At 37.2% G+C, this 16,709-nt stretch overlaps 1 protein-coding gene across 4 annotated transcripts in view; it reads right to left on the minus strand.

Moving 5' to 3' along the window:
- The window catches only part of ROCK2 (Rho associated coiled-coil containing protein kinase 2), a 119,231-nt gene that overhangs the window by 34,938 nt on the left and 67,584 nt on the right, over positions 1–16,709 (minus strand). For all 4 annotated transcript variants that reach the window (XM_035323302.1, XM_035323303.1, XM_035323301.1 and 1 more), the window contains 3 exons: positions 13,540–13,640; positions 6,587–6,724; positions 4,389–4,649 (listed from right to left, as the gene is read on the minus strand). In XM_035323302.1, the coding sequence (XP_035179193.1) occupies positions 4,389–4,649; positions 6,587–6,724; positions 13,540–13,640 (500 nt within the window). The remainder of the gene's footprint in view (positions 1–4,388; positions 4,650–6,586; positions 6,725–13,539; positions 13,641–16,709) is intronic.

The raw sequence follows: 16,709 nt of genomic DNA on the forward strand, positions 1-16,709 counted from the left end.
AATTAAATACTGCAGAGACTTAAGGAGCACTGCAGATCTCTTCCTTGTAAATGCTTATCTTCCTCTACAACTCCATGCTGAAGCTAAAATATAAAGGAAGTTTAATTTCTCAGTTCCAGAATGAAGAGCAGGCTAACTTCTGTTTCCTGCACTATGAGCCAGATAAAAGCAGACCACTTGATCATCCTGGGCTAAGAAAATGAAGCAACTCATTTTAGAGGAGCTAATGCATTCTTTGGACAATGAAAAAAACTGTGTTTTACATTAAATGCCATTATGGAAATAACACTGGAAAATAAGCTAAAGCCCAAAGGCTCCAGAAATCTAAAGCCAAGAACACTCAAAAACGGATCTGGCACATGACGAGAACAATTACTTTGTCGTTCTGCTTCTAACAGCACTCAGGCAAGTAGGGCTGTGGCATCTTAATGAGGGAACAGCCTCCAGCACTGGTGCACGTCTAAGCCTTCCTTACCCAAATGCAAAATTACAACAAGGGAATGTCTGTGCCTTCCCTCAGTGAAGCCTGGCTGAAGCCACCTGAATCCCTCCCCAGGTAAGAAGCTTCGTTAAATATAATGTCACCACATCAGCACTGAGAGGTTTCTTTGAGGACTGCAGCTTCAGTCACAAGATCAGCTGCATCACCTTGACACCTAAGCACTTAATGACACCCTGCTTCCCATTCCTCTGTAATTAATACAGCAAAACAAGAACACTTTTTAATATTTTATACATGTTAATGTTTTATGAGGAAAAGGCGGCCCTACTCAAGTCTGATGGCTGGTAGGTGACGACAAGAAAGCTTCTTGTCAATGACACTGTAGATGCTAAAGAATTCCCCTTTACAAGGCCTTACGTTTTCAGACAAGATGTCAAAGAACAAAACAAAACAAAACAAAAATATTTCTCCAGGCAAAACAAAAGGGCTCTGTGTGCTGACCTCAGTTTACAGTGGACTGTATTTCTCTTAAACAGAACTTTCTCCCCACAGAACTCTCTACTCAGGAGCCAATCTAAAAATGCATTATCACTTGACTAGAAACTTGGGTGTTGTCCTGTATGTATTTTTAAGTACTGGGTACTCTTACTACCACGGTCGGACCAGCTTCTGTGATCTCTGGCATCTAAGCCAAGTAAACAGGGAAGTCCTCTCTCTGCGCTACATGACATCTTGACATTCTGTACATTCTGTGAGATGACTCCTGCCTTCTGTATTTCATCAGCTGAGAAGAGATCTGAAAGGGGACGTTTTCTCTGGACAAAGTGCTGCTCCTGTGTTTCAAATCCTAAGCCCCTGTTTTATGCCGAACACCACACTTACTTATTTATAGCAGTTCTGATACTGAACTTTCTCTCAGTAGTCTCAGGCTGGCGTTTTTCCTGAGACTCTTCTCACCACCTCCAACGATTAGGGTGGATCTTGGAACCCCATTTGAGGGAAGCTCCCACAGCTATGTAACAGATGTGCAGGGAAGAACTTTAAAAAAAATACCACAAAACCAAACAACCAAAAAAAGAAGTTGTCAACAAGACAGTATGTTCTCACAGCTTGTGGAGATTTGGCTGTGAGGCTACTGTATTTCCTAGGACCGATCGTACAAAACCATTACACTGCTGAAGGCAAAGCAGTTCTGGTTTCCTCAGCCAGACCCAAATGAGTTGCTGTCTTGGACCAAGGCTAAGAATTAGACTTTCATTCCCTCATGAATTTCTTATCAGCAAATAAGAGCTGGAGCATGCTGGTGCGGACATACTAGGACAGTGCAGATCAGGTGTTAATACTACCCTCAGGCTGCAGAAAACAAACTGAAGCAAGAAGGATCCAGCAGAGTCTTGGAGGAGCATCAAGGAGAAATCAGTGTCCTGCTCAGCAGGGAGGTTGGACCAGATGACCTCCAGAGGTCCCCTCCAACCTCAGCCATTCTGCTACTCTGTGAAATATACCAAGTTCTAAGAAGAGGAACATGTTTCTTCTTTCAGCTAAACTATTTGAGCCGAGGCAATAATCCCAAGTGATAAATGGTTCCTCTTTCGGTCACATTTCTTTTCAACATTCTCTAAGCCTGTGCTGTCCTGAAAGCTCAGCACAAGCCAGAGCTATGTACTGAGCCAGGCAGCACTAGCATTTTCTGGCTCTGCAACACCTACAGTAGTCAACCGTGCTACTGCCTAGTTTATTACTTACAGCAAATCCAGAGTACCGTCTGGTGAAACCTGCACTGGGCTTCTTTTCAATACCTAAGTACCAAAAGGAATTACAATTCCTACTAAACCTTTGAGGCCAACTCAGTCCTTTATTCAATTACAGATATTCACCTTGTTGCAGACTAAAAAAAAACCACCACCACCAACAAAACATCACAACCAAGTTACATAAAGAGGCCGGTTCCTTTCATGTTGGAAAACATCACTAAGAGACTTAACAATTCATTCCACATAGTGGTAAGGAGGAATTCTGCTTCAAGTGTCCGGAGTGGCCTGGACAACTTAGCACTCATTTCAATTCCACAGCAAGGATCAAAAAAGTCTCTCTTCCAAATGGTGTCTCTCACAAAAATTGAACCAGAATTTTCCTCAGCTTTCAACAGTGTAAGGAAGATGCTAATATGTACAACTGCTAAAAGAACTCCAAGTCAGAAAAAATAAATAAGTGTTGGGTAAGCATATATTTTCTAGAAATCATCCTGCCAACATCAATATTATATTTACACAGCTGGGATGTGTTCAAGTTTTGTAAGAAGTAGCATGAGATTTGGAGACAGTCCAGAGCCTCTCAACTTCTAAAGCTTCCTGTATAAAATATTTTTGCCATTCCACTGAGTCTGAGAAACATGAGGAACTTAAAATGTAGCCTGTTAAAAATTAACTTCTTTAAGAGATCACCAATTCATTGATGATGCCCACTCCAAACCAGAGCTTGCTATAGCTCTTTACAGGAGCTGTGCATGCAGTTCGCACATTTATAGCACGATCAACCACATTTTAGTATTCCATGCTTTTAGACAAAACAAACAAAACAAAGTAAAACAAAAAACCTTAGGTTCACAATTTCGGGGCTCCCTAACATAGCATAAGTGATTACCTTTTTTGTAGATGTTTCTAACTTTTAGAAGCTTTTTTATTGCCTCTTCTGATGAACGTTATGAGACCTACAGTTTAACTGGCTCAAAATGAAGGATAATCTAAAGACTATATCAAGAGATCAAATACCACTTTTGACTTTTACAGTTAAAGTAAATGCTGTCCCCTACAACACAGGCAGCTAAATAACAAAAGTGGAAGTAAACAATCTGTATGTCTTTGGAATAACAACTACAGTATCAGCCAAACTAAACAGACTATTGAATCTCAATAAACAGATGTGTTTGTTCAAGAGTAATATATTGTCACTTGAAGGGGAAAAAAAACGACAGCATTTCTAGATACAGCTGGATAGATACTAACTTAACAATGCAAATGCAAATTGAGTAGATTTCAGAAACTATACCAAGCACTACTTAAATTATACAGAATCTAACACATTAAAACAAATAAGCTGAAAAAGGATCATCCTTGCCAACATTAACATAGAAATTGTTCAAAGCCCAAGTAAATGATAACATACATTCATGCAAGTTTTTGAGTATCTGTTATAATTTCATACGAAGACTGTATCATGGAAATTGCCTGACACTGTTTGTCAGGAAGAATTTAGCAAACTATTAAAGATACTTTTATTTCTATGTCTCCTTTAATAATACAAGGTAGTACATATTGTTAAAAATACAGTAGCTATTCTTATGCAACTTCATTAGAAAACTGTATTTGGCTGTACATGATACAATCTAGACAGCTAAAATATGACATTTTGACTAATAGCAAACAAATTTTAATCAATAGATCACATTCCACTGCTGCCTTACTGTGGCCTCATTTTAATGACCACTAGAGGATGCTATGAGAACAATTAGACCTAGTAAAAAAAAAGAAATATATATATATATATATATATATATATATAAGAATGTTATCTTGCCTATAAAATCATTTCATTTATAGAAAACTGTCAGCTTATGAACTGTTCCAAGGTTACTAATGTTGAAACTAGGAGTTGTCTCATAAGCTTTTCAGACATTTGGCAAAAAGATGAACCTCAGAAATTCATAAACACGCATGCTTTCAAAAATAACAAAAAGTAAGTTTATTTCCTTATTCTGTGTGCCAAAACAGTTTGTTATAGACAATGTTACACTAAAGTACCCTTGTATTTAAAACTAGGAGACAAGGAACAGCTTTCCAACCAAGTGGGCCATTTGATAAGTATTCCTTTGGGTATTATAACTCATAAGAAAATATCCTTAGAATTAAGAGTTTATAGATGATATATTATTCAGTTGCATACTTACTTCATCCATTTTCATGCAAGTGCCAAAGTCTGCCAGCTTCAGATGCCCATATTTATCTAAAAGCATGTTGTCAGGCTTCACATCTCTGTGTATCAAGCCCATGGAGTGAATTGCATCAAGAGCAAGAACAACTTCAGCTGTATAGAACTTGGCCCATTTCTCAGGCACATCATAATTGCTCATAAGGTTTACAAGATCTCCTCCTGGCATGTATTCCATTACCATATACAAGTATTTGTCATCTTGAAAGGCACAAAAAAGCTGCAACATAGAAACAAAAAAAGAGCAATTACTTTTCAGAGACAGCTGGGAAAAATAATAAAGTACTTGAATACTTGAAGCTGCATTAAGCCTGAGCATACATTTTGAAGGATGTAAAATAACTTTATTTTATATATTCAAATAATCTATTTCCTATGAATTATTGCAATAACTTGAAATTTGCTGAACTTCCAAAACCCTCACTTTCATTTTTAAGGAAACAAAAAAGATTTCCTAAATATCCATGACTATCTAAATTGTATGATCATCTAAATCTCCATGTTTCTTTGCATTAAGAAGTATCACTATGAATCAAAATGGCCAATACTGAATCTGAGAGAGGGGGTATCTTGTAATGATTTGAAAATAGCTCAATAATGATGAGTATCGTAACACATTTTTTGAATTTCATATACTATAAACATATATATATATATGTAACATCTCCATATATATTAAGGCATTAATTTAACACAATGATAAATAGCACTATGCCTTTATACAGCACCTTCACTATTGTTCTCGAGGGATTTCATAAAATCAGCAGTATCTAGGGCTCTGCTTTCACTTTTTCATTTTTTCCACATGAAGAAGAAGACAGAGAAGCAGTGTGTGATCTGTCCCAGTTTCTGGCTCAGAGAGCAGGACCTAAATTTTCTTAAAACCAGCTCCAACCCCCCTGGACCACAACAGCTAAATATATCACTCCTATACACTTCATCACAGAAAGCACAATTGCAGGTATAATACATTTGACATTTTCCATATACAAATATACATGCACATATAAATACCATGCAATACCCTTTCCTGTGATAATAGACATTTTCTTTCAACTGCATGATCATTCATTTCAACTGTAAAAAAATAAAAATACTTCTAGACAACTTTTGTCACTAGAACAAAACCAACGTAGTAAATAAGTCAACTGTTCTGTTCTGTGTTGCCTGAATATAGGCAACACAGAATACGCTCAGAAGAGCAAAACATCTAAATGAAAAAAAAAAAAAAAAAAAAGGCAAAACGTAAACGTTGCTTGCAGGCATGATGTAAAATATTATGAAAAATATATGGAGAGCTTAAGGCCTGCTTTTACTTTCTAAAAATACAGAAGCACAGCAATGTAACTGAGATGACTTAAATGTATTACTTATTTAACAAAATATATTAGTAATACTATTCCCTAAACATATACTTTCACTATTTATTTTATTAATCCGTGTTCTACCAATTATAACAAATTGCAGCATTTAGCACTAATTCTTCCCAAAAGGATAATCCATTTTACAAATATGATAACAAGTACCATGAGACAATTGCAAGCAACAGTGTTCAAGAACAGCTGAAGAAGTCAACTCTCCATCAGCAGGAGGATATTACTTCTGAGCTGAGAAGTGGTAACTGATCACCAGAGAGAAGATGGTTTCAAGCAAACCACTGTTACAATCTCCCATCTTGCAGGACACCGGGAGTGTGCACTCATCCACCTAGCATATCTCAACTTAAAAGCCAGAAACTTCTTCAGGCTTCATAATACTAATTTTTTGTGATCAACTGACCGTATCATCAAGAAAGACTAGAAGTAATCCTGGCATTTGTTTCTATATTCCTATACAGATTTTTTTCTAGCTGGAACCATAACTTCTCTTATCTCCCTGTTATTCCCAATAATTATGTGGATACTTAATTCTGTTAATTCTGGATACTTAAAATACTGTTTAATTCAATTTTATGATGCATTTTAGTGACAAAAATACAAGTTAGTCTATGTCCTAACATAACGAAACGCACAAAACTCACTGAAATTGCTGTAAACATGCATCTTTAAAAAATACGATCTGAATCTAAACCATTAAATTTAGAAGTAAATTCAAAGCCAGCTCAAGACGAGGAATGATTTATGACTTTAATATTATTATTTTACATGTCTTCCTTACCTGAACCACCCACGGACTGTTGGCGAAGGCCATGATATCTCTTTCTTCCCAGAAAAAGGCTGAATCTGATCTCTTGATCATTTCAAATTTACTAAGTAGCTTCATTGCATAAACCTTCTGTGTCATTTTATGGCGAACCTGTTGGTTTAAAAGAAGCAAACCAACTTTTTCAATATGTCTTGTAAAAATAAAATGATATAATAAAATAAAAAAAAAAATGAGTACCAACATAGCTAATTTCTCCTAACTGAAAACTGTTTGTTGGGATGTGATGCCTCCAGGTCTTCATATGTCCAACTTGCTACACAGTAAGAACTTGAGAATTTCCAAACCTTGAAAGAAAAACCTGTCAGCTGCTCCAAAAAACATAGTAGGAAGAAACGTGGTTGCCAAGCAAAGGAAGATTTGCCAGAGTCTGGCCAACTGCTACAGCTGCTGCTGCAACCCCAGAGGAAGAGCTGTGGGGCCACAGGAAGGACGTGCCTCAGGGCTGCAGACTCTGTTTGGGATGTCTGCTTTACTGAAGATGCACTGATGCACAAACATATGTTCTTTGTTGCTATGGCTATGACCATAAAAATGAGAGCTGTCTTCAGTAGCCTGCTTAATCCAATTGAAACTGCTAAAAGATTTTCTTAGAATCTGAAACGTACCACCTTCCCATAAAGAGCAGGACTGCTCCTAGCATTTTCTGAGTGAATACGCCTACTTCAAATCACCCAGAGTACTAGGGAAAAAAAAAAAAAAGAGAGAGAGAGAAAAACAATAAAATAATTATTTTTACAGAAGAAAAAGAAAATGCTTTTCTGTGCTCCCTTTAAAAGTTTTGTCACATGAGAAGAAAAAAATGCAACACTATTTACAATTTCTTATTCTGAACACTATCTCTGTTTCATTAATCTGTTAGAAATTCTGCAGGCAGTCCACTTCAGATTCTTCCATCTATTATGTTTTCATGAAAACATTGTTATTTCTTTTCTTGTTTTTAAACTCATTTTAAGTGGTGTCAAATAAATAACATGGATCTTGCTGAAAACTGAAAGTAAAACTTTTATCACAAAATCTGAAAATATTTTGAAAAACTTCATCTGAATATGGACATGAAACAGAATCCTTACGATAGACTGTAATGTCATTATCCTGTTAGTGAAATACTCAATTTATGTTACTAATGAAACAACTACTAAAGGACCACTGTTGTAACATTGACAAGTGTTTCTTGGAGAAATCAAGGTGAGGAGTATTCATCTATGAGATGTCTGAATCAGCAGAAATAATAAATTAACTCTATCTTTATTTTATGCATAGAAAAAAAATAAAATTAAGTTGGCCTAATTTGTGACATCAGAACCAAATGGTAAAGACATTGTAGTTCATTTAAAAACCGAACATTTAGTAAAATAAATCATATCCCCCAACCTGTTAAATTGATGCAATGTCCAAGTTTAATCATGATTCTTGAAACAGTATTTAATAAGCTCTTTTCCCACACAAATCAAAGCATTTCAGGTTCATTATAACTGCAATGCAAAGCTTCAGAGAAGCACTTATGTGGTCTACAAACACGGGAGCATCAGCCTCCTGCTCCTGAGGAGCCATACACATTGATGTTGCTCAAACCAACAGGAATGATTTGAAGAAACAGGAGAAACATTAGGTTAAATATAAATAAATAAAATCTTAGAAGAAGTGAAAACCTATATAGAAACAGGATTATCTGTCAACTTACTGTTCTTACTGTTGAAATTGTGTCTTTTTGCTTTCAAGAAACAGGTACAAAAATGTTCGTGTCAACACTCTGCACAGTTTAACACTGACCAACAATTTTCTGCATAATTAAGTCAAAAAACCTCTAGACAAACCCTAAGACAGAAACATGTAACCTGCATGCATTAAGAACATTAGCAATTAATCAGCTAGTGAACATGTCTTTAAAGAAAATTTTGCGAACTACCTCCCTCCCATTTTCTAATCCCCGGTGGAATTATTTACAGAGAATTGGTGGTACACCACAAACTATGCTCGTAATGTAGAGCTTTTGTAATCCTGTTCAAATACAGGAGAAACTCAGCAACAAGAAACCTCAAGGAAAATCTTGTTTAATTGCAGATGCATTTTCTGTGAAACTGCATATACATCTCTGTAATGCATTTCAGTAGTTTATGATTCCTAAATTCATTGTGTACTCTTGACTGGGTGCAGTTATTATAGCTGCCTTCATTTACAAAAAAATTATCTCCAATTACTTAGAAAAAAAGACTCCAGTAGTTAGTACACCCCAAAGAAGGCTCATGCCAACAGGTTTCTTCTGGCACATCCAAAGCTGACTGCGTCTTGGCTTGCTTTGCAGGTGAACAGACCTACCAGTGATATTACTTCTTATATCACTACTACGGCCGCTGAAGACAGCCTATTTAGATGCTGGCCACTGGGCTCTTCATGCAGAGCTGTATTTGTACATACATATTGGCTCATATGTTCATGTATTAAACTGTCATGATGCTTCATTTTCTTCCAACTGGTTAAATGAACTGCCAAATTTAAACTGCAGCTCACCAGGGTAACACTCAAAATAGGTAGGAAAATCCCTTCATGCCATCAGCATAAAGTAACATGGCCTCATTTAACTCCTGAAAACACATTAACAAATGAGAATTTCCCTCCACTCTGCCTTGTCATTGACAGACAAAAAATCCCATCAGTCTAGGACTTTCAGGAAATGCACAAAATGCATCCATAACTTCTACTGCATTCACATCAGATGATAATCTGTAGACAAAGAAAACAGCAGATTAAATATGTAGTATGGATTGATAATATCACCAACTCTTCTACCATTAAAGAAAATGAAGATCCTAGAGTGGAGTTGTGATATTAACCCTCAGGTTTTGAAATAATCACAGATATTCTAAATTACTTAATAGAGTCATAGGAAATTACTGCAGATAGGGTCCTGAAGTTCACATCCTGATAAACTTTTGGGTAAGAGACCGTGACTGCTTTATATGCACTTCGATATCAGCAGCGGCTGGGGAACAAAGCCTCATACAGAAAGCATTTCCTGGAAAATACTAAACCAGCACCTGGTTACATATGCTATGAGAATGACTGGTTTGCGACACTGAATCATACCATATAGACTGTCACCCAGAGCAGCCTTTACTACCCCAGCACCAGAAGGATTTAGCTGTTAGTTTTCTGTTCCAGCATATGACCACGTCAGCCTGCTGCATCTCTGCAGTGTTACAATACTGTGCAATTAGACCCAGGCAAAGGAACTGAGAAGTTCTAATTTCTAATCAAGAGGATTTTTCCTGAAGTAAAAACAAGAGGTACTCAGGATGTTGTTTCGTTAATTGCTGTTTCTGCATGAACCACAAGCAACAAATTAAGCACCATAATTCGATTTTTATGTCTGGCCTAGACACCAGTCACTTTTATTCACGCCACTACATGCAAGAAGAAGAGATCTGGCTGCAGACAGGAATTTCTTAGCTTCTTTTTCACCGCTACAGACCCAGCAAAGAAGGACAGAAGACAAAAGTCGAGTTTAATACTTCTCAAGTCCTAGGAAATTGCTTTTCCACCAAAATAAGATGCTCAGACCAGTGTCATCTGATCTCTTTACCGGACTGAATTTGTGTGTGTTGGGGGGAAACCAAGGCTTTTATTTTTTATTTATTTATTATTTTTAATCTAGCTATAAAATACAACAGCAAAGATTATGTTTTTCTTTCTTTATAATCTGGGAAGTTGATCTCCGCTTGTTTCACAAGAAAATGCCATTCTGAGGCAGAAAGCTTGAGGGAAGAAAAAAATTACATGAAGGCAGTCACAGCTGATTATTCTATGCTATATGTTAACATGCTCATTTTTTGTCTTGTTATATTCAAATAGAACAAATATTTTAAAAACATTTGTTCTATACAAATTTATGCACAATGGCAGGCACTGATAACATGACAATCATGAATTTAACTCATTCTCAAGCATGTTTTATTTATGGTTCTTTCTGTAGTCCCCAATGAAACAAATTTCTATTTTGATCACAGAATGTGTTGCAAAATATTTTGATTACTGCAAATCCATCATCTGCAACTGTGGTGTTAACATTATGAATGGAGTAGAAATAGATATAGCTTAGCTCAATAGTTTAAACTTGTATCATACCTTATGAGGCAAAAAATCTAGGTATGTATGCCCTCATCACCAGCTAATATTAGTTCAGATCTACAGTTGTATTTATTAACCCATTGCTTTTTAGCTGTAAGACAATATAACATCATGGTTTCTACTTCTATGTTTACATTCCAGAAAAACAATGTTCTTTTAAGTTGGCATGAAGTACAGAAGAGCTCTATATGAACACAAAGAGATTTCCTTCCAGTACCAACCATTTTTTAGCTTTTTTATTTTGGGGCTTCAAGCACCTGCTTAAAAAATAATAACAACTATTTTGGTCATATATGACCAAGTTACTGTGTGTTTCAACATTACATTATACAGATTAAGCAAATGAGAGCTAAAGTTTGTCTTCAGACTACTAAAACTACCTAGCTGAAGTATGTGCACTGTGAACAATTTCTACTTTAGAATTTTACAAAGGTATTCATGATACAGTACATTAAGAGGAAAAAAAAAAGCACATTAAGAGGAATAAGAAATGTCTTACTTCTAAGCCAGAACAAATTAAGAACTTGAAAATTAAATGTGAAAAAGCAAATGAAAAAAAACAACAACTAATGGTTTAGAAACAAACAAACAACAAAAAAAAATGAAGTGCTTAGAAATGTATATAAGAAAACAATGTATTTTCATTTTTGAAGCCCATTAAAAATTTATTTTTCTTGCACACTTCCAGCAAATACATCAGTGTGACATCAAAAAAACGCAAACAATTTCTGTTATTGGCATCTTCCCCTTTTCATCTCCTCCCAACAATAAATGGAAGAGGAACTCCAGTTGTTGCAACTTGATTGTTCTTCGATTCCTACTCAAGCACATGGAAAAAGAGCATCTAAAAAGCATCACTACTAGATGCTATAAGTTTAAATATATAATGAAAAATTGTCTAGTGAAAGACTTTAAAACCAAACAATTGACTATCAGTGAAAAGACAGAGAGGTGTAAGAGTAGATTGCTTGCTTACAGAGCACTCTGCAGCAGTAGCTTCTCAAATATGTAGGATTCTGCTGACAGTTTTGGTTTTGATCTCTTGCCAGCAAAGATATAAAAGCAATGCTCCCATTAATTCTTTAAAGTCTTGATTGAAAACGGCATCTTTGGAAATATCCCTCTCTGTATTTCATAAATTCTTGATAGAAAGGAAGCACAACCGACCCAGAAAAAAAATAGGGAAGAGGGAGCTAGCTACCTGTTGCCACACTTGGATGAAATTGTCATAAAAAATAAAATGAAATAAATAAATCAAAATTTCTGATTCAATGCTGTTAACTGCCACATGAATGACATCTAAACTAGAAGTGGTTTTAAGCTAGCCATTGTTCTCCCCCACTCCATTTTTTGTTTCACGTTGAAAAGCACGTTATACAGTTAGCCAGGAAGAGTATGCAAGCAAAAGCTTCACCTTATTTACAGTGTACTAAACCACAAAGTGGAATCCACTATTCATCTGGTCTAATACACCAAACCAAGACCTCTTGTATCTATTTTGAGACAATAAATATTGACTTACTGGTAATGAAAGATCAAAATTACATCTGTTTAAGACAACACAATTTTGATCAAGTCACTGCTGCAAAGTAAACATGGAATAAAAAATAAATAAACAGTTGCAAAAGCTTGTATTTTTTCCCTGAATCCAACCAATTTCACCGATACTAGTATGGAATATAAAAACAATTTTATAAATGGGTAATAGATTTATTACATTATACATTGCGTGTGTCCTACAAGCATTACAGGTACAAGAACTAGCAACATTTCTCAATAAAACTACAAAATACTGTGTTTTTCAAAAATATATAACAAGGTGATACGACTTTCTCTTCTTTCTAGAAGGGGAAGTTCTTCTTTGCACAGAATAGCAAAACACCAATTCCATGTCGAAAACCCTAAGCAAAATAGTTTTTGTTACCTTGTGGTAACGAGTAAACCAGCTTCAATTGCTGCAAATTAGTTGCTCCCCTTTCCATTTACTTATTTCACATCTCTCACATCCTGTAAAAATGCTTACACAGAAAATTAACATGGATCAGGTGATACACAGCTACCTATCAGCTCATGGAAACTTCTTTGTGGTATTCTCAGATTCCATTAGCTGCTTACACCTACGGCATGTTTCAAAACTGACATATCAATCTGTCTCATGTGCTCCACTGTTTCTGCTATTTATCTCACAGAATGACCTGGAAATCCAGGACAGTCTGTGCATGATACATTAAGTCAGACAGTGAAAACATTTTTGTTTTGTTATTTAAAATAGAATTGCTCTGCAATATAAATTTTAAAAGTAATCCATCTCTGACATTAGATATTATATAGAATATGCTGTTGGGTAGAAAACATTAAGAGAATAGTCTTAAAAAAATACACAAATCATAACAGCTAAATACAATGCAAAGATCAAACTTACAAGAGGAAAACAAGCATTTTTGTTGCCCTATTAGCTTTTTCTTTAATTGGAGGGTTTCAAGCATTATTACAAGGTGATGGTTGTGGCCAAAAAAAAAACCTGCCACGAACTACCTGTTTCATTTTGATGAAAGTATGGCAAACTGTTTCCCAAGTCCTTCCTTCCAATCCATCGCATTCTAAACTTAGATTGTATTGGTTTACTATCCATAGAAATGACCTCAGGATACAATGAAAATTATTTCTACTTTAACATTTATTCTTTGTAAGAATAAAATTTTAGATATAAAGCATGCAAGACTGGGCAGGGTTTTGACTATAGCCATAAATCTGTTTAATCAATAAATCATCAATCTTACCAGCTGCACTTCTCCAAAAGCCCCTCTTCCAATCACCTTAACAACATCATAGTCTTCAGCTTTCATTTGTAAAGCTCGTATTTTTTCCACAATCTTCTCATCTAAAACAAATTAAATAAAATGTGTTACAATGCACGTGTTAACCAAATACAGTAATTTTCTTTAACACTTATCAGTTAGAGTCAAAATAAGACATTTATATAGAAACATTTAGAGCCTTCTTGGTAATTCTTGAAATCTGCAGTCACCATAAAAAAGCTCCTTTTGGTATTGTTGGAAAAACAACGAATGCGTATGTTTAGATGTAACAATTGAAATTTCTTTTGGAATTTGCCAATTCTCATTCTACACCTCTGATAATCATAAACAAGCTTCCAGGAAGGCTTTGATAAGGACAAGAACCAGAGATGCCCATCTTCAATTTTCAGACATTTACTCATGGCCATATGCTCTGTTGCCACAATCGACGGACACTCTACGGAGAATGCAAGAGCACCAAGTCCCTGTTTCACACAAAAGCACTGCAGGTGCAGCCAGCTGGAGGGTTCAACAACAGTCAGGAGGTGAGGAATAAAACTCAGTAACCTTCATGTACAACTTCAGGCTAGATCCCACTAGGATACGATTTCAGACCAATCTGTTCATGGTATTGTAATTCATTGAGTATGTTTATGTTACTACTGGTCATCACAAAGATCCTTCCTCAATGTTCACCACTTCTGTAGTGTACGCCAACACCTCTAACATCCTCTGGTACAATATTCTGCAGGTAAGACTTTTTTATCTTTTTTTTTTTTTTTTTTTTTTTCGGTTTGCAGTTGTGGCAATCTGTATGGAAAGCCAATGAAATTCTGACCTTGGACAAATTCTAAAGCATTGCAGCATTGCAAGGTCCAAGCCACTGTAATTTTGCAAATGCAGCATTCTAGTGAATGCACTCCTGGCTAAATGCATTTAAAAATAATAATAAATCTATTTACAATGATAAAAGCTAAAGGAAGCAATGAGTGGAATCCATAATACTGGAGGTGATCTTTCTTGAAAGTGACAAGTCTTGATATTGCACTCCCACATACTTACAGAAAGAGCAGAACCGTGCAAAAAAGGGCTGGCTCGAGCAAGACCTCTGCCAGGAAACAACATGAGATTGTATGAAGAGCCGTGGATGCATCCAGAGAGGAGTAAAGGTGTATACTGTGAGATCCCTGTTTAGGGTCAAAGACTGTGGATTTCGATCTCATTAAATGAATGAAAAGGGACTTCAGACTTCATGGGGGCAAAAAAGGATCAGAGATGCAGTTAATTCAGTATGACATTAAAGATGGCATTGTCAGCAGGAAGTTAATGATAACAAGTACCTGGTAAATAGTTTAACCATTCCTACATATTCCTGAAGGGCAACCTGGCAGGCTACAAGTAATCTATGAGATTCCTGACCATCGAGACCATTTCTTTTAACCCCAGTGACCAGCAATCCCAATCTGGGAGGCACTCTGATCTGTTATTCACAAACCAGAAAGAACTGACCAGGGATGACAAAGTTAATGGCAGCCTTGGCTGAAGCGAGTGTGAGTTGGTGAAATTCAAGATCCGTAGAAAACTGAGGAGAGTAAACAGCAGACCCTGGACTTCAGGAGAACAGACTACAGCTTGTTCAGGGGATTTACAGGCAGGATCCTGTGGGAAGCTACTGTGGAGGGCAGAGGAGTGGGTTGATCTTTGAAAATGACGTGTTCATAGCACAAGAACAGTCTGTTCTAGTTAGCTAGAAATCAAGCAGGCGTGGCAGAGAGCCACACTAGCTGAATGGGTAACCTCTGCCTCAACTCAAGCACAAAATGCAAAGGTTTGGAACACGGAAGCTGAGCTGGGCTACCCCATACCCAGGAGGAATATCCCAGGCACATGAGGATGGAATTAGGAAAGCCAAGCTTGGCTGGAGCTGAAACTAACCAGGGTTATGAAGGGCAACAAGCTTTTATAAAGCAGTAAAACTATCAATAAATGAAAGGATGATGCAAATGTGGGCCCACTGATCTCAGTGGCTACAATGGCAAAGGACATGGAGAAGATCAAGATACTCTGTGCCTTTTTTGGCTCAGGCTTTACTGGCAAGCTCTATTCACAGGCCTCCCAGCTCCCTGAAGCTAACAGCAGAACGGTGGGCAGCCACAGTAAAAGAAATAGGAATTGAGGACTTAATTACCTTCCGTGATAAGATGGAAGACAAAGGAAGAACAGTGTACGTGTCCTTTCCTTGACTGTAGCATGGCTTTCAGCATAGCATCTCAGTGCATCTTTGCAGTCAGACTGGGAGGACACGAACTGCACAGAGAAATTACAAGGCGAGTGGAAAACTTGCTGAAGAAGTGGTCAGGTCCTCGAGTACTGCGTTCAGTTTTGGGCCCCTCGCTACAAGAAGGACACGGAGGTGCTCGAGCGAGTCCAGAGAAGGGCGACGAAGCTGGTGAAGGGTCTGGAGAACAAGTCTTACGAGGAGCGGCTGAGGGAGCTGGGACTGTTTAGCCTGGAGAAGAGGAGGCTCAGGGGTGACCTTATTACACTCTACAGGTACCTGAAGGGAGGCTGTAGCGAGGTGGGGGTTGGTCTGTTCTCCCACGTGCCTGGTGACAGGACGAGGGGGAATGGGTTAAAGTTGAGCCAGGGGAGGTTTAGGTTGGATATTAGGAAGAACTTCTTTACTGAACGGGTTGTTAGTCACTGGAATAGGCTGCCCAGGGAAGTGGTGGAGTCACTATCCCTGGAGGTCTTTAAAAGACGTTTAGATGTAGAGCTTAGGGATATGGTTTAGTGGAGGACTTGTTAGTGTTAGGTCAGAGGTTGGACTCGGTGATCTTGGAGGTCTCTTCCAACCTAGACCAGACTATTCTGTGACTATTCTGTGACTATTCTGAGAGGTTCACCTGTCCAACTGGTTGCCAATTCCAGACAAGATGAGTTAGGATTGATACTGCCCCACATTGTTTAGTGTTTTTATTAATTGCCCAGAAGATAATATCAGTCTCCTTGTTGCAGGTTCACTGATAACATGGCAGGGAACACACTGGAAGGCAGGGCTGCTCTTAAGAGAATCACAGAATCATAGAACCACCAAGGTTGGAAGAGACCTCCAAGGTCATTTGGTCCAACCATCCCCCTACCACTGTCAC

Source organism: Oxyura jamaicensis, chromosome 3 (assembly GCF_011077185.1).
Source record: "Oxyura jamaicensis isolate SHBP4307 breed ruddy duck chromosome 3, BPBGC_Ojam_1.0, whole genome shotgun sequence".
Classification (NCBI taxonomy): Eukaryota; Metazoa; Chordata; class Aves; order Anseriformes; family Anatidae; genus Oxyura; species Oxyura jamaicensis.